This window comes from Echinococcus granulosus, assembly GCF_000524195.1.
Source record: "Echinococcus granulosus chromosome Unknown EG_S00037, whole genome shotgun sequence".
Taxonomy (NCBI): domain Eukaryota; kingdom Metazoa; phylum Platyhelminthes; class Cestoda; order Cyclophyllidea; family Taeniidae; genus Echinococcus; species Echinococcus granulosus.
In genome coordinates this window covers 391334-416884 of record NW_020170417.1, presented here as the reverse complement: position 1 = coordinate 416884, position 25551 = coordinate 391334, and the positions used below count along the sequence as shown (strand labels likewise).

At 37.9% G+C, this 25551-nt stretch overlaps 2 protein-coding genes across 2 annotated transcripts; both read right to left on the bottom strand. All coding sequences in view use genetic code 11, as the record gives it.

Annotated features, from left to right (window-relative positions):
- Nucleotides 1-5961: 5961 nt before the first annotated feature.
- EGR_05246 (hypothetical protein) lies at nucleotides 5962-14838 on the bottom strand (the record flags this gene model as incomplete). The annotated part of the gene is made up of 3 exons (XM_024494495.1): nucleotides 5962-6034; nucleotides 11165-11280; nucleotides 14773-14838. 3 exons carry the CDS (start codon nucleotides 14836-14838, stop codon nucleotides 5962-5964), a joined length of 255 nt encoding a protein of 84 aa, XP_024351116.1.
- Nucleotides 14839-22534: 7696 nt separating this feature from the next.
- On the bottom strand, nucleotides 22535-25154 carry EGR_05245 (hypothetical protein; the record flags this gene model as incomplete). Its single annotated transcript, XM_024494494.1, has 2 exons — nucleotides 22535-22705; nucleotides 25038-25154. The coding sequence occupies 2 exons, from the start codon at nucleotides 25152-25154 to the stop codon at nucleotides 22535-22537; spliced, it is 288 nt and encodes a 95-aa protein (XP_024351115.1).
- Between the last annotated feature and the right edge of the window lie 397 nt (nucleotides 25155-25551).

Sequence of the window (25551 nt, the reverse complement as noted above, 5' to 3'; positions counted from 1 at the left end):
TGGTTTAAAATAATAGGTAAATGGGACCCACTACATGCATTGGCAGATGACCATAACCTTGGAAGACAAATAATATGATTCTCAAAACTTTCTGCTTATAAAATGGTGGCCCCTGTATGTTAACGATTGCCTAATAGGCACTGTGCGTACTGAGCTGTCCACACAATATCTCACCCTTATAGGGTAAAGCCCTAATTCCGGATGCTAACGGATGTCTTTAGCTACAATTTGGTTCAAATTTCTTACTAAAAATCAAGCAAAAATTTACGGCTGAGAACCTTCCTCTCAAGACCATCAAATTCCTTGAGAGGCGAGCAGGACAAGCTAATGTGACAGGACAGCACAACAATTCATGCCTCAAAACGTAAATCTTGCTCACAAGAAGACGTCATTACCACACTTTGATATGGATAAAGGAGAAAGAGTTACCATTATGTAAACACACACTCACATACGAGGTGAGATAGATGGTTGGGTAGTAAAATTAAAGGCAAGAACTTGGCTTTGAGAGATAAAAACTTTCTCACATTAAGTCACTTAACAAACTAATTGCTTTATTTCTACCTCCAGGACTTATTTATCGCTCCATTTCAGAGATAATTAAGCCTAGGAAACAAAAAGTAATTGAGAAGGATGACAAGTACCTAAAAGAGCTTTTAGAAGTACCGCTATTTACTTGGTACCATGGTTAACTGTCTGTGTTAATCTACGCACATTTTGAAATCTTCTCATGTTGTCTTTCCATCTTTTGACTTCTTCTTTAGAGCCGAAAAAGGGTAAGAATTTGCTCTGACTTTGCCATTTTGAGGCACCTGAGAGGATTTTGCCGTGATAATGAGAGACTTTTACTGATGCCTCTTAAATGAGAAGTTGAAAGCTCTGAAAGAGTGCTGTCAGTTACCCTTTATCCCCTAAAATAAATTTTGAATCGTTGTTAAAGCCTTTTTTAAATATACAGATTATTAGATTATGTCAGACAGATGAGGTTGTAATTAGAATAAGTTTGCTCAGAAATTTCTATCTGTTTCTCTTTTATTAAATTTCTGGTGTTATTTTTCAAAAAAACACCGAGAAAGGGACTATTATAACAGCGAAAGCATTTTCTAGAATTTTATTTCAAAAAAAAGTTTAAAATTACATCAAAAGGTATTTGTTCACCACGTGGCTGAAAATATCAGTAGGTTTAGAAGCATCTTGATTAAATGACCTGTCATAAATTGTGAGGGAAATGCAAAATGTGGGTGTAAAGTTGCTGACATGAGGCCATGGTAAAACAGGGTACAAATAGGCGAGACTGAAATCACCCTTTTCCCGACAGTCTTCACTAGCCAGTTAGCGAACAAACAAGCATGTGCCTCACTTCTTTCCTTACTCATATCCGACGGCAAATCAGGACTTCTGCGTCAAAGTCCTTATCTATTGAATGCTTATGTTAGGAACTCCACATGACCAGCTCAGAACAAAGATATAGATGGTCCTTGGACTATCGGTACTCTTTCCTGTGTTTGCTACCATTTATCCCCTGTTTTGAACCTTCGCATAATAGCTTGTTGGTTGAATTCATTGAAAGTGGTGCAAGAATCTCCTCTCGACTAATTGCGTTTAACTGGACTCGACAGCTGTAGTTCGTTTTCATCCAATTTGATGACTAAGTGATGAAATAACTTAGTCCTACTTACATCATCAAGGAAGAGAAAGTCAGTAATGGGAGCTGTTAAGGAATGGATGTGGCACACACTAACAGATGAGTAGGCAATGAGCTTCAGAGCATAAGCACCTCAGAATTTTGATTGCTTACCATCTAACTGACTGACCGACTGATTTGTGACGAGAAATGCCTTTGTGTTCCACGGTTAAGCAGAAGAACCTATAATAGGTAGTTGCCAAACCACCAACGACCCTCCACACTTCCAAGGTTCCACCTCGTTCCTCATCCCCAGATGTCTACGTCTACTGTGTTGTGTACTGTAAATGCAATTCATCCCGAGAATTGTTCACCTACTTGAGGCCAAGTGCCGGTTTCATCAGATTATCAAAACAAATGGGTACAAGCTAATTCCAAAAAATGTCCTCTGCAGAAGAGGTCATGACAGCAAAGCTTCATACTGGAGTGAAAGTAGTTACTGTCTCAGCTCATTTTAACTCTGCATCGCTCATATTACTTTCCCATCTTCAAGTGGAATAGACTGTTGAGAAATAAAAGTGAGATAGAAGTAAAGATGAGTAAGGCTAGACTGTTTCCTTCTGGAGCCAAAATTGTCTTATAAAAGAGTCGGATCATAAGCTTAAGTCCCATTTGTAATGGTGATTATCCCAACTAAAACCTTTTTTAAGAACTTTTTTACTGTTATGTGGCTGTCAAGAAAAAGCCAAAGAGACTTACTCGATCATCCTGTGATGAGCTTAAGGTACCGTCTCTTGGTAAAATCTTTTCCACTAAAATTGAATATAGCAAAAAATCCCACGGTCTGTCAAATTTCGCATTCATTTTATCACCTCAATCCAAAGATGCACATAACTAATTTGTGAACTAGGTGAAATTTTTAAATCACATATACAAATAAACAAGTGGGACGTGTAAAAAACGAAGGTAAAGAAAATTTTCCATTAATGTGCAATGAAACCCAGTAACGCCTTTTCCCATTCATTATTTAGAAATGGAGATAATTGCGCACCCTCTATGGCCCGGCTTCTAGCTGATAAGCTGATTTTAAACTGACACATCTCCATAGATTACAGAAATAATAACAACAAAATAGTACGTGGTTATGAAATTTTGGGTTATAAGACATTTCTCGTTTCTACACAGCAACGCTTCAATGATAATTTTTTTTTACCTAGAAGAACACCTAAGTTCAAATTTATAGTTAATTCATTAATTTATGCAAATATCAGGATTAGAAGATTTACCTGAGCTAAATTCTAATTGGCTAATGCGGAAAACTTCTCCTATTTGCAATGAGCTTGTCTGAACTACAAGCAAAATATCTTAAATTATGCGAAATATAGACAGGACCTTAACAACTGAAAGATTAGACGCAGATTCTACTCAAGGTTGCAACAATGGTCTGCAAGGTTATGACGGGCACTAGCTGTGAGTTTCAGTTGTCAAATTGCCTCAAGTTGACTCTGATCTCTTGATAATGACGCCGTTGTTTCAGACTGATCCATTATTTGCAAACAGTCCCTATGGACATCTAAGAGGGTAAAGGAAGGGATGCTGGGCTCAATTTGCAACACTGCCTCTGTACTATGCATTTTACGTGCATTTTATGGTCTCCTTGCACAATGAAATTGGGATGTTGAATGCACTTGTCAGCCTCGAATTAGGCTTTGAAAAGTGTATCCACGGAAATCTGTGAGTAATTTCGCAATTCGATTATCTTGTGATGGTCAAAGTAAAAGAAGGGAAGGATATCGAGAAGCACTGACAATGATGGTTAAATGATGGGAGAGACTATGATATCTGTGCACTCTTTACCTTCTATGATTTGCCTTGCAGTTACCTAGATTTTTTTTATAGATGCGTATTAAATCTGCTCGAGGGGTGATTGAACTTTATAGGTTTCATCAGAAACGACGCGGATCGTACATTAAGCAAATTTAACTGTCCATCGGTGATAACTAACTGCGTGGGTTTTTAATGAATCGTAAACTTTAATAGCTATGCGTGTTTGTGCCTTTATAGCCTTTGCCACTTTGAAAACCGCAAAATAGGTGATACATCTAAGCAAAAAATAAGAGAGGTCCAAGCGAGGAAGTTTTTTAAGCACTTGAAATTACTGACACAGAGAGTAGGTTTCAATTTAAATACTGCATCAGTAAAACAAATCATCTGCGCTCCTCTAAGAGGACGCCATTCGAAAAGTTGTGAACTTGCTGATAAAGTGTGTTATGAATCAGTGAATTTGCACCGATGAGTGGGGGAAAATATCAGAAATGACGTTTTTTGAAATTAACCCTTTCTGTATAGCAAGTACAAAATTTAAAATACCTAGTAAAGTAATACGCTTTTTACCATTTTCCGTATGCTCAAGTTCGTAGAAAGCACAGCTAATATTTGGAATATCTGAGTTGGAGAAGGTAGCGAAGGTTTTTCCTTCTTAATTCATTCAATTTGTGCACCTTTGTTGGTTAATAGGAGATACCTTTTAACCAACTAAACGTATTGGTTATAATCTTTTTTGATTTTTGAAAATCTTTACGTAATTATGAATTGAATGCAAAAAATCAGGTATTCACAGTAGACATAAAATTCAAAACCGTCAAAATCCTCAAACGAGATTAACAACTATTATTTTAACCAGTACCTTTGTGGTATTTTCCAGTATTTTTATGAATTTCTAAAGATCTGTGAACCTTCAGAAAAAATTCCTGTCCCAGATTTTAGAATCCTCAATTTTGTGGCTAGTTTTTGAGCATTGTTTAGTGTCGGGCACTTGGTTAGTCCCTTTTGATCGACTGATATCAGGTATCTCTACGCCTGAACATTACTGCAAGGGTAAAGTCAATCAAATACAATAAATATGCGTGGCTGCAAACCACCATGGTTCTTCAGCAGGCTCAATAATTCAACCAGAAGCTGAATGCCCACACGTTGTCTAACCTACTTTCATCCATTGATAAATAAAGACGTTTGTATGGAAGTCTTGTTTATTGCTTGCTCTAGTTGATTAATCGAAAGGATTCGAGCTCTCGCACACAATCACTAGTTTATATATAAGTAAACAATATTTTATTGTAAATAAAGGCCAGTTTTGATGCAACAATTTGCAAACATGCTTTTGTGGGGCAAAAAGATAGAATAATTGAAGCCATCGGATCAGATACCAGGCAACAAAAGGGCCTCTTCATTGCTTGGTGCAGTAACACAGCAAAATTTCTACAATGTTTATTTTTGGACTAATCATTGTGAACAAGAGTTCCTCAGCGTTTGAAAAGTTAGCTTTATGACGGTGGTGGGCTTTAGCGGATCCTTTCAATTAATCAAATGGCGCAACTATATCCAAATGAATGTTGCCTTTTTTAAACAAAGGTTTCGTGCCTTCACTCCATTTCCATTCACCATGACGTTCATTTGTAAATAAAATGTAGTGTTTTATCCGAAAAGTGGTCGCTTAAAAGCAAATGTCTGCCACAAAGGACTTTGAAGTTTAAGCTTAGTAGACTTTTTATAATGGCTGCTTGTTTGAATATACCTTTAAAATTGATGGGCAGGTAGTTGAAAAAGGAGATCAACACTGCTTTTCCCCAAAAACCCTATACTTTTCTTTGCAACCTCACAAATGGACAGTTAATAATGTCCTCCGTGTTAAATGGTTTTCCCTATGTAGGGGTCAACAATCGGAGTCGGGGGAAAAATTTTATGCCCCAGAGGAGATATAAGCAGTCATAAACGTGTCTGAAAAATTCTGTAAAATTGCATAATCAGACAAATGGTGAAACACTTTGAGCCAATTAAAATCCGTCCAAATTAATAAACTTACATAGCAGTTAGAAATCCTTATATCTTCGATGGCTAAAATTATTAAATAAAATTACGACTAGATTATATCTTGACAGAAAATGCGCCATCAGTGAGATGACATGAACATCATCACTTACGACCTTTGCCCGGGGGATTAGCTTATACGGCACTCTTATTATTTCAAGATTTCAAAAATGCAGATTTTGCTGGACTCAAGAATGTACACGTAATCATTAACCACAAGAAACCATTTGCATGATCTAATAGTGGACTCTTTTGCCGTCATGGTGTACTTTATTCCATAAATGCACCAGCACTTTAAATTCCTCGCTATGCGAGTACTGAATACCTACCACACCATTAGATTGTGATGACTCTTGCATAAATATGTATTTTGGAAGACAGACAGGCAGATTGGACTTACTACATGACTGAGAAGGTGACATCTTTTACCGCAAAGGAAGAAAAGATCAATTCTGATCCTTTGCAAAACTTTAAGTATTCGTGGAATTCCGCACTACCACGGTGCAAGATGCCTTCTCCAAAAAGCCTTCTCGATCCAAGGAACTGAAAGCAGAAGTTGAAGGAAACAAACAACTTTATTCAAAGTTATAAAGTGGTCATGCTTTAGATCAAAAATAAATGTTAACCTTTGAGTTCAGCACGCCTTATCTGTTGCAAATGATATAAAGTAATGCACTCAGAAATCCGTTATTTGACTTCTCTGCTAGGTGAGTAAAATGATTGAGCAAACTTATTACTTTCACACCGAATTCTTCTCACATCTCTTAGAAATTCCACAAAACATTAAGAAACTGCTCTGGCTCTCGGGTCTTAGCTGAATTTTGATTAGCAGGGGCATGGTACTTAGGTATATCTATCAAAACCACAGCAGGACCTACTATTAAACAAATAAGTAACATCCCCAATGCGGTGTTCACCGTCAATATTATCTAACCCATAAGTAGCAAAAAATTTTTCAAGTAGACTTGGTGCTCCCTACCCGCAATGAGTTCAAGAAGAGGGGTACACATTAAAGTCGTGCATTTAACTAAGCGGGGTTTTCCGACCCTCATCCCCCTTTACCCTCCTTTTTGGGTGTCGTGAGAGCACCCCGTTCAAAGCCTCCTAGTCCGCCAGATGAGGAGCAACAGGCATACTTTCGAGTTTTTCTTTCTCATCGTATTGTGGGGATAGTCAGAAGCGTTTTAAGCTTATACATGTTGACTTTGAGGTAGCTACAGTTGAATATTTTATCCATTCCTTATTTACTTTTCTTGGCAAATCGACCAAATTCTAAGGGAAATGCAACAAACTTTTTTGGGAGAAAAAAGTTCTCGCAACATTTGGAAAGAGGTCTTTTTAAGTTGTAATGGATGGAAGAGTTAATAATGCTGAAGGCTAACAGGTGAAGTTGTTAGCTTTCAACCCCATACCAAGCTAAGGAGAGAGGAGGGTGATTAGAACTTCAAGTAGTTTTCCTACCTCTGCCTTTAACTCAGGCTTTCAAGTGACAATAAAAGTTTATTTTAAATAAGTAAGCAGAACAAGTGGATTCAAAAGGGATAGCCTTTTGATTAGTGCTAGAAGGAAAATCTGAGATTATCATTAAAGGGGACTAAGAGGACAAATTGAAAAGTAGTAAGTTATTTGAAGCAACAGCCGCTTTTAGTTGAAGTCCAGGAAGTGATTTAGTGGACAACTCTAAAAACATTTACAAAATTCTTTTAAAAAAAGACCAAATATTTGCAAGAAGCACCACAAATCTCTTTTAGTTTGAAGTAACCACTATCAGAGAACATCACTTTGTGTGCCATTACATAAAGTGAAGAAAGTGTGATTGACACTTCAAGAAAGGTGATTAGAGGAAAACAGATGAAGGGAATGAGGTGAAGCACTATCTCCTCCCTCCCCTCCTTAAGTACACCATCAACGGTTTGGCGTTAAGGGATGTCAAGACTCTTTCAAGGCGCGACATCCCCAAATTAACCCGATTAATTAGAGGAAACAAAACTCTGCATCACTTCCTTAACATCACATTAAGATAAGTCGTGCAAAGCTTAAATGTAAAGTCTCTGCTGTTTGGACGGTGAGCTACACGCCATTTGGAAAACGGACAAGCTTGAGTCACAGCAGGTTGGTTCTATCTAATGTAATCCAATCCCCAGTAAAGACTTCCACGCCAGGAGACTGACGTGTCTGTTCTTCATGACGCAAACGTATCGTTGATTACATACAGTTAGCAAATTGTCATCACTTACAAAATGTCACCGCTGAAAATCCTCCCGTTCTTCTACTTCAAACGAAGTTACTTATATGCAAGAGAAACTCAGTCGAGAATTATTTAAATATATGAATTTTTTTGTCTCAAATGAAAACCTCCTTTAAGCATTCGAAAATGAATATATTTTTTCCTATTATATTCGCAGCTTAACGGTTTACATACATCATTTGTCTTTTAATCTAACGTGTGTTTTGATCTGTTCACTCACATGCCAATAGTGTCATGCAAAATGAGAGATTTCCTAGTCATTCCATTCATTTGGTGAAAGTTGAAACGCCGCGATTCAATCTAGACTAAGATCTTATAAGTGGGTACGGATGACTAATACAGGGGTGACTGAGTCCCCGGGTCTTGACTGTCCTTTAAGTGTGGAGCCGTGTTTGAGTCATCCATACTCTAGAGTCACGACTGTCAACCAGGTCTTAGAATGTGGCCAGATGGCAGGTGCGGTGGTGTTGTCCTAACCGTGCGCTCGATTCGTTCAAATGTGTCCAAACCATATACATGGTAGAACGTTGACAACTACAAAATTCACAAACCGTTGAACAGTTAGCAAATCTACTCATTACAATTGCAGCGTAGTGATGCTATGTTCTGCTTAACCATGTGTTGAACTACGCGGGAACTTTTGCTCTGTGATGTGACCCTCGGACCATGCTAATAATCCCTCAATTCTTCTGACCGCCTGTAGGAATTACCTACCATTTAAGTATAAGCATAGTATGTATATGTTTAAGGAGTTGGAGTGTAGCGCCTCGAATCTTCCCCGAGTTCACAATAAACTAAGGTGGTGCGGAAGCACATATTACTTGCTACCGTATGGGGAGCCAGGATACTACTAGCAGACATTCAAAGAGCATCCGTTAGAGTGGAAGTAAAGTCTTCAGAACCTGAAGTACTTACGTAGCTATCCATGCAGTTAAACAAAATATAGCATCACTTAAAAGAAATTTTCAAATTCAGGAGCTTAAGAGGCCATCCCACATCCACAGATGTTTTTTGTGAGTTCGGCTCTCTCATTACGAGAAAAAATTTGCATTATAGCCTCACAAAACGAAAAACAGCCCATTAAAAGACCAGCAGATATGAGGTAGCTGTAACTACTTAATTTCACTTATATGGCCCCATTTCAAAATTTTTTAAAAATTTATTAGCCAAACACTGTTGATAACTTATCTCCACCAGCCTTTTTTATATTTCCTCTATTTATTAGTAGAACTCCATTTGGCATTAGATTTTAGTCAGTTTGAGCACGTGCTCCTGAATCGCCACAAAATGGAGGATTTTTAACCAGTGAAATTCCCATGCGACAAGAGTAACATTCGTCCTCAAGAAAAACCGCCCGTAAATGTTCGTGATGTATCAGATGAGACTGAAGAATAAGGGGCTTAATTATCGCCTTTACTTCTGATTTTTCGCCTTAACCCGCATTCAAGTCATATTGTTTGCCAATTTTTGGGCGTTAACGGTACCTGCTCGTAAGGATGTAGCTAGGTAATGATTTTGTCGAAGCGATATATTCTCATTTTTTTGTAAAAGATTGTTCTTCGTTCATTTATGAAACGCCTTAAGTTAAACAAGGTGCACGATAAAATACTTGAGGGTAAATTTTAGACTCTTACCTCAAAATTAAGAGATCTGTCAATAATAAGTCTCTAAATTTCCTGTAAAGCTTTGGCTGATTTTTTCGAGTTTCAAATAAAGAAAATGCCTCATTTGGGGACCTAATCCGAATTTTGTCCTAAAAATCTGGACCGCTACTTGCAAAGCTAGCGTAGAGTATTTGAACCCTTGTAAACAGTTCAGTATTAAATGCCTTATAGAAACAAAAAAACTGAAACGAAACCATAAGCATAAAGCAAGTTTATCTTTTCTCCCTACACACACCTAGTTGAAAGACAAAATTCTGCCGCTTTGATGCAAAATCTTTAGAATGAATCGGTAACCTCTCAGTATGTGGTTAAATTGGACTGCAGATGGACTGCGCCCCAGTTCGCATGATTGAGTGTGCTTGTCCTTCTGGGACATTAACTAACATAAATTGGTTGGGTTGAAATTCGTGCAATTTCCTTGGAGAATGGGGCATTAAGGTCATTCAATAATTAAGAACTAAGGGAACCATAGGTGACGCTTTAGCAATAACTATCCAGATTTTCAGAGACCAAGGGTTTTAAAATGGTGCTTGATGGTTTTCAAGTGAAAGTGAAGAGGCAGTGTTAATCTTTTTCCTTTTTTTTATCAGGAAAATGCATTTTTGGATAGAAATTTTTTTGAGACATTTGAAGTTTGAGTAAGGAATTATTTTTGCATTCTTACGTAGCCTCAGACCAAAAAGTCGCTGAGACTTTGGGCTAGCTTGCTACAACTACTTCTTTCGACTTATGGCGACTTAAGAAATGTCGGTTGTTGCTTGTATGGATAACTATTCTTGGCCCATGTGCTCTTAATCATGTCATCAGCTCTCCCTCTAGTGGTTAAAATGCTCCTACGCAAAATGTTTTTTGAACTTAGTGGATGCGGATCAAGGTTGTCCATTTCAAAAATGGGTCCGAATTGGTAAAATTTTGTGCATTTGAATTAAATGTGGTAGCAGATGCATCGTTCAGTTGTGATTCAAACAAGTTGATCCTAATTACAGACCATCAGGTAACAATGACGGTGCAAGGTACTCAGGAGGTCTCCTTACTAAAAGCAACAGTGAAGAATTGCATTTTTGTTATTGACAAACCAATTGAGAAAAACTCCCAGTAGTATTCAACGCATTATCGGTAATCGTGTCATCAGGGAAGGGAAAGATAGATGGGTGCCGCTCATCAAATGTATTCCAACCCCATGAACTGACATCTGACAGACAATAAGCCTCAAATGCTAACACTTTGACTTTAAATTAGCTCACACATCTTATAAACACACCCTAAACTTCAGATTGCTCACTGACTAGCTGATAGACTTGAGATAAGAACTGGATTGTGCGTTGCAGCATTCGTGAGGCAAATCAACATATCATTGTTTATCACAACCCATCAATGCACTCGTCTTCCCCCTCCCTCCCTCCCCTTCTATCTCCACCTGCACGTATACATTCATGGCTTTTAAAGTGCCAGAGGACTATATTTGCTGCGTATATGCATGAGTGTTTGTGCGTGTATGATGAGCTGACGGTCTCATAGGTCATAGAAGCAATTATTTACCAGATATTGTTAACTCACTTATGGTCAAACGGAAATTTTAAGTGAGGTCAATCTACTCGATGGGATACAAGTGAAAGGAGGTGAAAAGTGTGGATCAAAATCCTTTTCTTCGTAAAGAGGCAAAAATAGTGAGCGAAACTAAAAAAAATACAGGTCTTATCCTTACATGACAACAAAAGGCTTCAAAAACCAAGGTTATGCTTGACAAAACCTCCAACCTACTGCAATCTGAGATGGGTTGGGATGTAGAGGGCGAGAGAAGGGAGGGCGAGGTGTTTAAATGCCTCATCCTCATCTTCCGCGTTATCATGATGGCATTTATCCAAGTGCTCATCATCCTGTCAAGCAGAGCAAACAGTTTCCTGGAGGATAAAAATGATCTAAAAATGGAAGTGCTTAGAATAGGAATTTAGGCTTCCAACGACAAAATGCTTTAAAAAGCGTACTCTTAGCTGGCATTTTTCTAGTTGAAGAAAGAATTAACCATTGTAGCGTTGATTAATCCAATGAATAGAATATTTGGAAAATTTTTTGCAGTTATTTACTAAACCTTCGTAGGACAAATCAAAGGGGAAGGCTTTAATAAAATAGGTCGTAAATAAGGTAACAAAGCGGGAAATTACTTCCATACAGTTTTATAAACAGTTTCTGAAACCACAGCCACAAGTAAACACAATTAAGTCAGGCGCTTTTCAGTTACTCACTTTTTAGGTTTAGTATTTTATATACTCTTTCTAAAAGTCATGTTCGTTATAAACTTCGACGATCGCTAAGTGGGACAACACAGCCGATCACCAAAGGGAATATTAATCACAATTTCCGATGAAATTTGGCTTCACATTATTCTTTTAGAACTCCACCATGTCCTCGAACATAAGTAGGCTTCTCGATAGGAAGGTATGAAACCAGAGACGGGTGGAGAGATCATCTCAAGTTCTATACTAGTGAAACCCTACGCCAATTTTTGCAGTTAAAGACGGAACTAGAAGTGGACTCTGGGTGCGGTTTAACCACTAGTCAAGAGAAGAGGTTGGCCAAAGCTGCCACTCGTGTAAAATTTGTTTCAAATTAACGCGTCTAAATGACTAAGAGTTCCAGGCCCGTTAGCAAATATTCTTTCATCATATGTAAAATTTAGAGAAGATGCGTTGTATTCCGAATTTTTTTCGCGTGAGCTCGGATGCAATCGTGGTGGCCAGAGTGGGAAACGGCTAGAAAACTAGACCTTTCATACCAGCAAAGCGCGTAGAACTGGAGCACGGAATCTTTAGCATTGACTTGAGCATTGCATACCCTGATGATCACCACTGTTACGCAGGCAAATTATTTCCAATGGTCTTGACCTTACCGTGATCGCTAGGACGTGTAGAATCCGCCCCCACATCATGTTTCCCAACTAAACGGACTCTTTGAGAGCTACTCGAGATGGCTGACCACCTACTCTTGAAAAAAAACTTACCTAAGAGAGCTAAAGAGGAAATATTGTTTGGAGCGTTGTGGATATCACCAGCTGCTCTTCAAACGTTCAGAGACTTATTTTACTCCACTTTGGTGTATTTTGAATGGGAAGGCATGTAAGCCCCTTAAATTGAAGGCTCAGGGCGCAATATAAGTTTTTAATTAAAAAGAGCGCGGAGAGGTAGAAGTTGATGCACTTAAAAAGGGAAGGTGTTGTGCTTTAAATTAACTAAGCGATAACAAAAGTCTTTCAGATACCGAAGGCAAAGTATCACTCACAACTCTTTTATGCAAGAATAAGCGCGTCTGAGCTCAGGCGAATGAACTTCGCAATATAACGCATCTTCTCTAGATTTTACATATACTTAAATTTTTTTTGCCAAGAAAGCAAGAAATTTAACGCTTTTCTTTCAATTCACCTTGTACTTTTCGAAGTGACTCTAGGCTTTACTTTTGAAAGATCCGCCGACACCGGTAAAAAAATTGCAGAAGCGAGAAAAGGACCAACACATAAGTTATTCATCAAGCCAACAGACACCGACACAGATACCGTGCTCTGGTTGTCTACAGTGAGCATCTTCTCCCCGTGTTTTTTTTGCATCGCTCTGTTTGAGATCCCGAGAGCCCTCGTGCTCACGCAAATGAACACCAGAGCACGAACAATTATAAGAGACAGCATAAACAAATAAGTTTGAGCAAAACAGACGTTTTAGAAAAGCTGTTGAAAACAATTATCTCTTGATTGATAAATTTAAACACTTTTGCTGAATTACTTGCAAATAGTGCAAACTGTAAAATCTTTTATTCTTTCCTCCAAATCTTCCAAGTTAATGCACAGTTAACCTTCTTTAATTTTTGGGTAAAACTAATTTCAGTTTCGAATAAAACGGTCGTCCCTTTTTTATGGGTGAATTTTCTACATTCCAGTCACTGAATTAAATCAACTAGTATAGCAGGATGTTTAAAACCGCAGGTAATTGACGTTTTCCTAGAGAAACAAGAGGAAGCAAGACATTTAACTTGTTCACTTTAATGCAAAATTTGACAGGAAATCACTGACTATATGAACACATACACATGTAAGCAGCTCCCATTACTTAACAGATTTGGTGAGAAAAAGATAAAAACATTAATTTCCTTGTTGAATTATGACTTCCGTACTCTGAATTGCCAATGGTTTATGACACAATTCAACAAAAACCTTTTGTCAAGATAAGCTTGCCTTCTAACAGAGCGAAAAAGTGTTTGTAAGGGTGATAAAACATGTTTTCTCCACACCTCGCCACTTTTCCTCCTTGTGTATTTTAAAAGACCTCTTCCAAGAGCAGGTATTCAAAAGTGCATCTGATTAGGTGAGAAAACGAACAAAACAATAAATTGGCCAAGTAAGATAGTGGTGATTTTACTGTTGCAGTGCTAATTATTACGGTGTGGATAGATCACTTTTGAGGGGAACAAGAAAGAGACAATACAAACTTCTCTTGAAGAATTTTGGGTGGTATTGTCAGTACCGGGCTATTAAATGTCCAAATTAAAATCAAGTCTTAGTCTCAATCTCAAGGTTTAATTATGAGTAATTTGACAGAGTTCTTTTAGCCTCCAATTGTCACATTGAAGCAATGTAGAGATTTGAAAGGCGAAATCATTTTCACCTTAAGTTGATATTTATGGAAAGACTCTTTTCACAAAGGATATAATTTTTGAAAATGGGAAAGCATCTACACCTCCGTCAAAGTTTACTACCCAGTCTGTGGAAGCACTTCTAAATCTTCTAGTGCAGTTAAAAAGCCACTTTAATTTTAAGCAAGTACCAATAAATGTACCGAAAATTGCACTCCCATTCGTGTGGCTATTTGGCAGCTCATACCACTTATTATTCATCATCAGCCCCAAATTATTATCCCTTTTGGAGGATAGCAGCGAAGGGTACCGCAAAGTTGACAAATGTCCCTGATCTGCTTGTAAATCAGTCGGTCATGCTGTTTTCTGTTCAGCTCACTGCGATGATTTCTAGTGGCATGCAAAATGCACAAATCTATCGGTGTAGTAGCCGTTGCTTGTGCCTCCTTACTTACATCCCCTCTTGCTGCTGTCACAGATGACGAAAACCACCTTATATTATCTGCTCTGCGAACTGATTTTAATTCGGCTCTATAGCTGTAGAAGCACCCTTCAGCCTTTGTTTAGTTTCGTTCCAACGTGGGGCGCATAAAAAATGATGATTCAAGGGGTGGTGTTTAATCAACTATGGGAAATTATAAGATAGACTTGGCAAGCACAGCTTTTACTGTTTATCGTAGGATGAGTGACAAGAGCAGCGAAAGTCGTGGAAGCCACTAAACTAGGTGGCCTTATTTATGCCTTTGCCTTACTTCACCAAAATCCAGTTTTAAATTGTCCTTTAATTGACTGGCTGCTGGGGGTCCCTGCAATCCCATAGCGTTTGCAACACTGTCATGCGACAGAAAATGGCCTTCGTGCCTTCGCCTTTCAACATTTGATATACAAACGAATGTCGGCAATGCTTTGTCCCCAAGGGACCCAATTGTTAACTCTACGCTTTTAGGTACAGAATAATTCCCTCAAAGCTATGCCATATAGCGTGCTTTATATGTGTGTCCGGTATGCAGCAAACATAGTTCTTTTGACTTTTTCACCTCCACATCGTCAAAAGGCAGCCTTGTTCGGTCAACCTTCCACCTACTAGACACAACATGTTCAAATGGAACTCAAAAGAGCCGGAATTAGTGACTTTGTTGGAAAACATTGCTGCTCTTACCCTCCCCTGACAGGATAGTGCAAAATAACAAAGCCAGCATTTGGTTGAGGTGCAAAAAACCACTCCCTATTCCTCTCCCTCTTTTCCTTCCACATCCTCGTGCTCCTCATTCTCATCAGTTTTGATAACATTTCTCATATTCCTTGTTTTCAGTTCTGTTTTTGATCTCGTCCCCATTCTCATTCACATTTCCATTCCCATTCTTTACATTTCCCTGATCACGGCGCCAACACACTGAACAGTCACATGATTTCATTCAAAGTGGACGATTTCTTCGGAGGTTAATTTTAAACTGAAACAGATGAAACTGATGGTGAATCACTTTAATGTATTGACCGCTAAAGGCAGAGTACGGTGTCGAAGGGACCTTCGCAGACAGCTTCCTTGTTTTTGAAGAAGCCGTTGTAAAGGGTCGGTTGCAAAAGGGCTACAGCATGTACTATTAACTATTGCCACAAATAAAATATTTCCCGAACTTTTCCGCTACCATTTTACTTTTTCCAAAAGAAAAATTGTACGCACTTGGTTCCCTTGTGTATTTGAGGTTTACCGCTTCCCGATGGAATTGAGGTTGCTGAAGATATATACTTTCCCCTACCTTAAATTTAGTTAGCTCGAGTGTGGGAGTAAAAGAGTAGCCTCATACTTATTTTTAAGAAATTAGCTTGGGCTTGAAGCCTTACTGTTGAATCCAAAGGTTTCCAGTTAGCAGAATACAGTACAATTTAGGCATTTTAGTGCATTCTGCCTTTTCTGTGAAGGCTCGCTAATTTTATCACCTCTATGATGTTTCCATTTCAAAATGACGCGCTTTCTAAAATGATCTTCTCAAAGTGATAAAACTGCACAAAGGAAATTCACTTAATTTGAAATGTGCATTTAGTTTAGAGTCCTTTATTAATCGTTCCTTCATTTCTTTCTATATTTTTTGATAGTGAAGGGGTACATGGACTTGAGGTTTTCCAATCCACTCAAATCACCACAATCGTGCATTCTGTTTGAACTCTACGACAGTATTTGTTGCAGATCTATGAATGCTTTTTTCCTCTTTTTCATGAGTGTCCCTTTTAAATAGGCTTTGCAAAAAAAGGAATAGGGGTGACATATTCTCCAAATGCTGTGCTTTGTAACTTTTGAATCATTTTAATGTGCAGTAAAGTGCGTTACGCTCTATGAGTTCCATCCATTTATGCGACAGGGTTCGAGAGCTCCAGGATCGGCAACTTTCTCCCTTACATGAGGTGATGAGAGCTTACTTAGTACACCGCCGGTGACATGTTGCCACGATTCAGAGTGCAGGGAGATCCGACACCTCTACTAAACTATGATGCAATTTTACCCAGCTACCTTTCTGTCAATTATGGCATTTAGCTCCAGACTCCGTTCCATATTCGATTCCTGCAGTAGTAATTGCAGGGTTTCGTTCTCTCTTCAGTAACAGCTCATTGAGAGTGAATTGACTCCACACCTGACAAATTCTCTGTCTTTATACAAAGAAATTCGATTCAAGGAGGAGTGCCAAAGACCGGCCAGGCAAATCTCAAAATTCCATCAAGAGCCATCTTTTAAAACAATCACAAAATTCGTTCCAGAGAGGACCAAAGCCACGACTCTATGACTCTGATATAACATTAATGTTTGAGAATTTTTCTAAAGTGTCCCATCAGATATCTACCCCATGAGTAAAAAGTTCATCAGATTTCCGCATTTGGGAGTAAAATGTGTGTTCTCCCATTTCAGGAGTCTGTTGTCACTGACAGTTGGGAAAAACGTTCAGACAAAATTATGTGTCGGGAGTTGAAGAGGGAGAAGTAGATAAAACACCTCTCTTTTTTAGACAACCTGCGCCATAATATATTCGCTTCGAGCAGAAAAGTTAAACTCAAATTTAGCTTTAATTTTTGCCTATTTTAAATGCCTATCTCTTGATCATTCCCTCACCAGTAGGGCATTCTTCCGAAAGTAACAACTCTTCCTACCCACACTTGACCTTATTTCATTAAAAATGACTGTTTTGAGAGTTTTACTGCGTCAAATGACCATAGTCTTTTGTCAAATAAGGCTTGCGTGGCATAAGCAACTTATTTTCAGGTGTCTGAAAAAATTGCCACCAAAGTATGGTTAATAGGGATGTTAAAAGAATGGTGGATGTGAAACAGGCCACTCTGTAAGATGTGCTCCTTTGCGAAAGAACCGCTACCATGTGGTCTTTTTAGAGTAAATTAAAAAGTAAAACAACCTCTTACCGTCGCCTTTAAGGAAGTTCAGAAGAGGATTGGCGAGATGAAGACATTACAAAGAAGAAAAGTTGCTTAGATTTGGAAACAAAGAGACTATCCATCAACGCAGTTAGAAGGGTAATCCAATTTTTAATTCTCATTTTATTCAGGCGTTGCTCTCCTTTAACACTTCGTGACAAAAATCACTTGACAAATTGAATCCATTAAAAAGACTAGATGGGTGGATCCCTTTTACTGGGATAAACAGTCAGCTAACGAGTCCAAGTAATCTTAAAGAAAAAAATTTTAGGTTTTTAAAGCTTTAAGACGCGTTTATAATTTTTTAAACTGAACGAAGTTCATAAACCATGGCAAGATGTACAAAGGCAGTTGCTGCATCAAGTTTTACATTCACGGTTCTCCTCTTCGAGACCTTTATTCTCCTTTCACTTTTTAGAGAATAAGTTAATGCAATCCCTTCATTTAATAAAGTTTTTTGGCATAATTCAACTTTTGTACTAGTTATTTTCTAAATTTTTATTGTTCCACAGACCCGCGTCGATTTCAAATGGTGAACCAAATTTTTTTTAAATAGAGCATCCTTTAAAAGAGGCCCTTTTGTAGAGCTGGGGTAAAAATTATAAAGTAGAATGTCTAAACCATAAATTTGATCCAACTTATGCCAAGAAAAATTTATTGACCTGTAACGGATTGGGACTGCCATAAATAAGTATAAACTTGATTTTTTCCATTACCTTTTTAGAACCTCTTCTTCTGCAAGCTTAGGCAGAAGAAGTTTGCATTTGGCTCATTTCTAACAATGCTTTAGGCAATTGTCTGCCAACTGGTTACAGCATGGGTGTCAGCACACTTCAGAGAGTTAAGGACTAGGCTTCGAACGGGAAGAGAGCGTAGTATTTTAGTCGTTACAACCTTCTACCTCACGATTTGTGACCTTTGACGAAGTAGAATGGTTAGAAAATGACGTCTTTTATTGAACTATGTGGACTCTTACAAATAATAAGCGTTTTAAGGCAAGATAGGTATTCGGCTTCTTCTAATAATCCTCCTTCTTCTTGGAAATTGATGACCCCTTCTCAGTCATTAGGTTGGTCTCATCTGCCAATAGTTCAAGTGACAAGGTAAGTAGAAACAAACCTGCATTATGGAGATTTCCTATGAGGTAAGAATCTTAATCACACTTTGTATTACTATTTTAAGGGGTATCCTTTTTGGCCAAAGAACACCTTATTCATCGTCTTTTATGCAAAACATTTGTTTTTTTTCCTCGCAGTGGTTAAAGACACATTTATGATTTTACTCAATTAGCCCAATCATTAATATATGAATAAAGCCTAAAAATTGTTTGCTGTGTTTTGGGTTACAAGCGGCAAATAAGGCACTATGAACAAATTTAGGCTAGGACCAAATTTTTTAATAGATGGGTTTTGTAGGTAGAGTCCCTTTCAGTAACCAGAAACCTCATGTTACCTAATGCCAGTAATAGCCTGCAAAAGCTCTAGGCTATCTTTAGCTCCTCTTCATAGATAGCTTTTTCAGTCTGGTTGTCAAATCAGCAATGTATTCATTAATGATGTCTCCATTAGGTTAAAATTTTGAAAAGGCATTCATGTATATGCATACGGTGCTTGTGTTTTCAAGCTCGCCATTCAGGTAATAAAATAGGTACAAAGCACTAAAAATTAACTTCCCCTTTAAATCTTAAATCAAGCACAGACTTGGTGACAAAAGGTCAGTTCAAGTAGAAAGATTGCCTTTTAAACTTTTAATAACGGAAGATTAAGATCATATGATTTCTTCTTGGGAATCGGTTGAACAAATTCATTTTTTAATGCTCTAATCTTTTATCTAGAAACAAAAAATTACACTTTGATGGTAGTCAATGATAAGGATTTCTCTTGCATTGGTTAAAACGTCTTACATGCATCTGTTTATTTTGTTCAAGTTCGTGTAAATTTGCAAGGGATGGTGCATCTGAACCTGGGTTAGGGCAAACATCAAGGTCTGATCTAGGTAAAAGCACTCGCTTTTCAAAACTTTTGTGATCTGAAAGGAGACAAATGCTCATTCACGCCAGTCATTGCTGAAATATAGGAAAGGCAATTTCTTTCATAAAAGTATTTATAATCTGCAGCCTTTTAAAGTGTTAAACATGGCTGCCCTTGAACGCATAATATGTTGATCCCGGGACCTCGTACTTATCAGTTCCTGCTTGGGTGAAAATTTTGCCTATTTTGAAGACGAGATCACATAAATGTATCATATACATCATTTTTCTCACGTAATACTGTAACATGTCCGTTGCTTCTTTTTTCTAACCCTGCCTTCAGACCCTTGAATGGAGAAGACAAACCACGGGAAGACACCTCACGTCCTGTAGTATGGAAGGAGGGGTTTACAAATGATCCAAGTTTTATAGGATGCACCAGTGTTCGTCTCCTCCATGGGTGTCAGTGACATCCGCCAAGCCAAGAGGCCAATGCAGTCTGACCGCTTTTCACATGCGAAGTGCATTAGAACAAACGTAAAAGACTTTTAGAAACAAATTAGACTTAAAAGAGAGAAAGCGCTAAAATTGCTGCCAAAAATGGGATATTATGCAATCTTTGATACTCAAAATCCAGAAACTTTAGCGAGATATTGCTTACCAAAGGTATATTTTTCTCTTTATAAAAGAACTGCCCCTTTTTATTAGTCTTTACTAATAACTGATACAGGAGATCATGAGTGATCTCCTGCTAAGACAACAATGCTTGGTAGCAACCTTAAAGATTCAAGAAATCCAGTGATACAAGAACTTCAGACTGACAGTGAAGAACAAAGCTCGACAGAGAGTGAACCCGAAGCTCTTTTGTCATCCATCGTAAAATCGAGCAATTTTTCGAATTTACTTACAAAGGGCAGCTCAAGTAGGTGAATTTGTAAAAAAGAGCGAATATTTTTGTTCTGAAGGACATATTTAATGATAAGAAATTACTTTTGGTTTTTAATGTATCTCACGTGTTTTAAGGTACGGGAATGTTATAAACTTCTGGTGTCTATCGAAACCAGTACCCATTACCGTGAGTTCTACCACCTGCTTGCTTAAGTTGACCTCTCGCTCCTCAAGTTTATTTGCTTCACGGCATTCCAGAAATGAGAAATCCTCTATTTACTGTGACAAACTGTCCCATTAAATAGTGGTTTAAATAAGCAACTTGATTCTAGTGGTGAAGTAACAAATGATGGTCCACTCCTTTTTTGTAACCAAGTGAGATCGACATGCCAAGAATAAATTACAGTCATGCCCAACGTTAGGTGAGAGATAAGCCAATTTAGTTGCATCTGCATTTACCGAATAGGGAAAATAATCAAAGCTATTCAGTGAATGCCTACCATTCACGTGCGCTAATGGGTGACTGAAAACAAGCATTAGCTGTTGAGTTCCAAAAACATGTCATACTATTTTGCGTATTTATGTAATGAAAAGCAAATTGACTGACTTGAGGAGAAATGACTTCTGTACTGCTGTATTACGTGAATTAAAATTTCGTTTATTGCCCCCTAACGATCACTTACTAACTCTCCACTTCTATGGCACAAGGTCATCCCCACAAGTTCGTAATTTATGTGTGGAAGATACGGAATTTGTTTATTAAAACTTGTTCATTTCCTCATGGTTAAATATCACCCACCTACTAGTCATAATATGATTCCTAAGAGCTAAAATAATTAAACAGTCGAATAAGTTAGTAATAAATTGTTACTTATGCCGTGCCCTGACTAGACGGCGCAAGATCACATGACCCGCTTTGGGATGGGAGGCAGATACCACTGTTTCAGCCTCTCCCTCTCCCGCTGCCTAAACCTCTACCTAGCCCTCATCTTACTTCTCATTCACATCAGCCTTGACCTCATTTCTCATCCTTGTTCCCAGTCTCGTTCCACTCCTCATTTGCATTGAATTCGCATTCTCCTTTTTGCCCTGAGTGTATTGTAGCCAAGTGAAGCATATCATCATTGTAAGACACAGTATAGTCACAAGATCACACTCAAAGTAGACAATAGCTTGGAGGCCAAATTTGAGTTAGAAAGAGATGCGCCAAACCATGAACTGTTTTCCTTTTTAATCTCGGGCAGGTCATCATTATGTCCAAGTGTCATTCGCATCTAATCACCTTGTATTGTAAAAGAGCCACACGATGTATTGATAGTTGCTTTAGCAAATTACATACCTGCCAAAGTTTGCTACTGTCAATTAGTTATATTTAAAAAAGTTTTACGTGCTTACTTGGTTACCTTTTGAACTTTGGAAAATGCAGATGCCCAAGGGATCTACTCCCTTTTCAAAACTAAAAACTCCGTTTAGTTTAAGTTTTGTGCCTGGTTTACTTAAACACCACCTCATTTACTTGCGTTACCGCCCCACGTCCGCACAGTAATGCTTTGTAGGTGCAGTGGGTGGTATATGAGCAGGCTTATTAGAACTTGTTCCCGTACGGACGACCAGAGAGATACGTTGGAATCTATCTGCTAGATACAGCTAGATAAAACTTCGTGAAGAAGAAAATCTTAAAACATTCAGAGCTAGCCTATCAGTCAAATTAAGGCCCACTTTTACAAATAAAACCTGTCGTGCTAAAAGTGGTTATTGCCAAGTTTTTTGCTTCAAAATACAAGATGTTTCAGACCACTAAAACCCTTAAAGTCGTGATTTGTTTGAAGGTCATGTCAAGTTGAGATATTGTCGACTACATTTTGGAAGATTGAATAACCACGCTACTGTCTTCTACCTTCGCTTTACTTCTAATGCCCAACTGAAAAGTTGATTAACCCAGATAGACCTCCCACATACTCCTATGACCTGCGAATACTAACCTCACCCATGCCGCCTTCTTATAAAGTAGACAATTTTGGACAGAATTCATAACTTCCTTCAGAAGAATTCATGAAGATCATATGCGCTTGAGTTGAGATTGACAGTAATTGAAAGCCAGTAGCCTTTAGCCATGTGCGTCACATTGAAGGTTTTTATGTTCAGATTGGGGAAAGAACAATTCTCTGAATCACTTGCATTACTTATATAGTGCACAGAATGTCCACTTCTTCCTAGTAGTAAAATCCTTTTTTATATACTCAAAGGCGCACTACAAAATAGCCTGAATAAAAATGATCAGCACTATCGAATTCTTCCCACTCAAGGAAAGACACTTTCAAATTTTGTCCTTTTCTTAAAAATTTAGTCTCTAAAGAAGTAAAATCTGTTTTCCCAAGGCAAGACTTTTTCCCTTTATAACGGAATTCAATCTAAGAAAAAACCAAATTTTGCATCCGTTTAAAGAGAAAATTTCCTTAATTAAATGTAAGTTCCCTCATTTGTGCGAAAACGTATCTAGATTTTTAACAAATGCCACCTCTAAATTAATCCATTTCAACTATATCTTGTATCTTTAATGTACCAGCTTAAAAATCTAACAGAACTTAAGGGTATATTCATTATTTGCGTAGAAAAGGCAATCGTTGTTAATTCATATTCTCTTTTTCACGTCTACCTTCACGGCACATGAGTTTGAAAGAATGCTGAAGTTGGCTTTTCACATGAAAAGAGTCATCCTCAAATAGCACGGCAAGTAAAACGCCTAAAAGGGTGAGTAGATTTGTTTAACAAGTGAAGTGAAAGAAGTTTTTAGTTCCCATTATTCATTTGGCTCACGAATATCCAGTTTAATCTATGGTCTGAAGCAGTGGTCTTAAGATGATGATCTACTTAGAAGAAAAACAGAATAAGCAAATGCTCAGCTTGACGCGTTTCTTTGATAATTTTAACAAAATATAGCTGGACTTTGAGCTAAAAATTGGACTTCCATAATAAGGAATGCTTGGTCAAATTTTATCAGCATTTGATTGGATAGTGATATCAATGCTGTCTGATTGGTTTACTCAGGGTATAATATTCCGAATCCACGAAGATGATGCCTCAATTTAAGAGCATCGAATGGCCCAAACCAATGCCTTTAGGCCAAGTAGGTCCTATCAAAACCTCTCCCTGCCCACCGAGGGCAGCTTGGAGGCCTACGTGTTACAAGTTCTCAATATCTCTGCCAACTCTTCAATCTTACATCTTCTCAAGTCCGAACTAACCTTTCTTCAGGAAGCCAACCATCTACGCGGATCAGAACTCATCGCGTTAATCACGGTAAATACAGCGTTGATGATCTTTGGAGCCGCTGGTGCGCTAATACTGATAGCCGCGGTGGCCCGTAAACCACGACTGCGAACCCCTCGAACCTTGCTCACTGTGAACCTTGCTGTCTCTGATTTGACACTGTGTCTCTTCACGCAGCCGTTTAATCTCACTCGCACACTTCACTGGCATTATGAGTGGCAATTTGGGGAGGTTATGTGTAAATTCACCTCCTTCGCTCAGGCTACCAACGTCTTTGTGGTGACTATGAGTATCACTGTCATTGCGCTTGAGAGATTCAATGTAAGATTTTACGCTTTGGTTTTTTACTATTTTAGATCTTTTCCCTCTAAATTATAACAAACTTTAGGGATTTTCCCATTCCTATTCCTCGGATTAAGTATAAAGCGAAGTAACTAATCAAAAATGGGTTTGCTCGAAGGCTACTCCAAATAATTTTGTAAATCCAAGCAACGCTTTTGGTCCCGAATATTAATCATTCAAATACCGTAGTTTTTGCACCCCTTCTCTTTAAATCACTACGAATTCCTGCTATATTTTATTGCGCAAACCATTATTTTCCTTTTATAGTCGAGAAAATGATTAATGTGCTCGCGTTTTGTAATTCATTGAACTCAGATAAGTATGTAATTGAAATAAAAGCAGTTCATTTCTTCCAGCTTAAATAAGTTAAAACGGTGCCTTAAGCTAATGGAAGGTATCTCTCCATCTAAATTGGAGAAGGGCAACACTTTTTTCTTTAAACGAGGGTAAATTATTTTAAGCACTCCTTCATAGCTAAGGCAGAAGTTAATGCGGCCATTAATTTTTGGTGGGAACAACTACAAAAGACTTCCAACATGGTTTCCTCTTAATTTATGCTTGCACTGCGTTCCATAAAAAAATAATTTAAATATGCCGTTGGAGATGGTAGGATCTTACTCGTTCAATTAAGTTGGAGTTTTCGTTAATATCCAAATACCATAACAAAAGGTTGGCCTTATGCAAAAGTCAGTTTTTTCCGGTAATTTTGGGTATCGCAATAAACACAAGTTTTAGAAAAGCCAATAAACTAAATTCTACCGTTTTAAAACTATATTTGAACGTTTATTTTGCTGGGATATTTTAATTGCTCAGTAAATTGGCTTCCACCCAATCCCTTTAATTTAAAAAAAGAATCGAATTTGGGAAATGGAGCAAATCAGGAGTGAAATAATTATTTTTATTTTAAGGTAGGTATTTTTATTTAAGGCCTAAAAGACCTAAGACTAAGGTTCTGTTTGGAAAATTCCATTTATAAGTCCGGATCTTTTCCTGCATTTTGAAACAATTGAAGCGATGAAACGAAATTCATCCTTTCAGAATCGGTTTAATTAGTTATGCAAGGTGAAGTTAATTAGTTGCCTCGCAACTGCGCCCCCATTTAATTTCCTTATTTTTAGAAGTTGGCAATACCTTATTTGGAAATTTGAGTAAATATGAGGTGAAATAATTAATTGCATTCCTCTTTGTGATACAAACATTTTTGGGAATAGCTGATAAAAACTGATCAACTGTTTTTGAGCAATCCATCGGTATGCTTTGTTCATTTTAAGTTCCGCAGATAGTGTATCATGCTAAAATTTTTGCGCAGCCAAACAAATTTAAGCTTACTAACTTTGAAATTACACAAAAATTGTACTCTTGTATATGCAGAGGACGACTGCTTCTAGTAAAAAAGTAGAGCAGCTAGTCTGTTTTCCCTTCCTTCTATTTCTGTGTGCAGCTGTCAAAACCACCGGAAATCGAAAGTCACGGTTTTCCTGATTCAGGACTTTATAGTTGAAATTTGATCTTTTGATTGCGCACAGTCAGATTTTAATGCAAGAAATGGCCAAATTTGAGGAGCTCATTTTATCTGTAAGACAACTCATGCTATATTACGCGTTGCTTAGAGGCCGCTTAACAGGAAAGGTGGACTAAAGAGAGC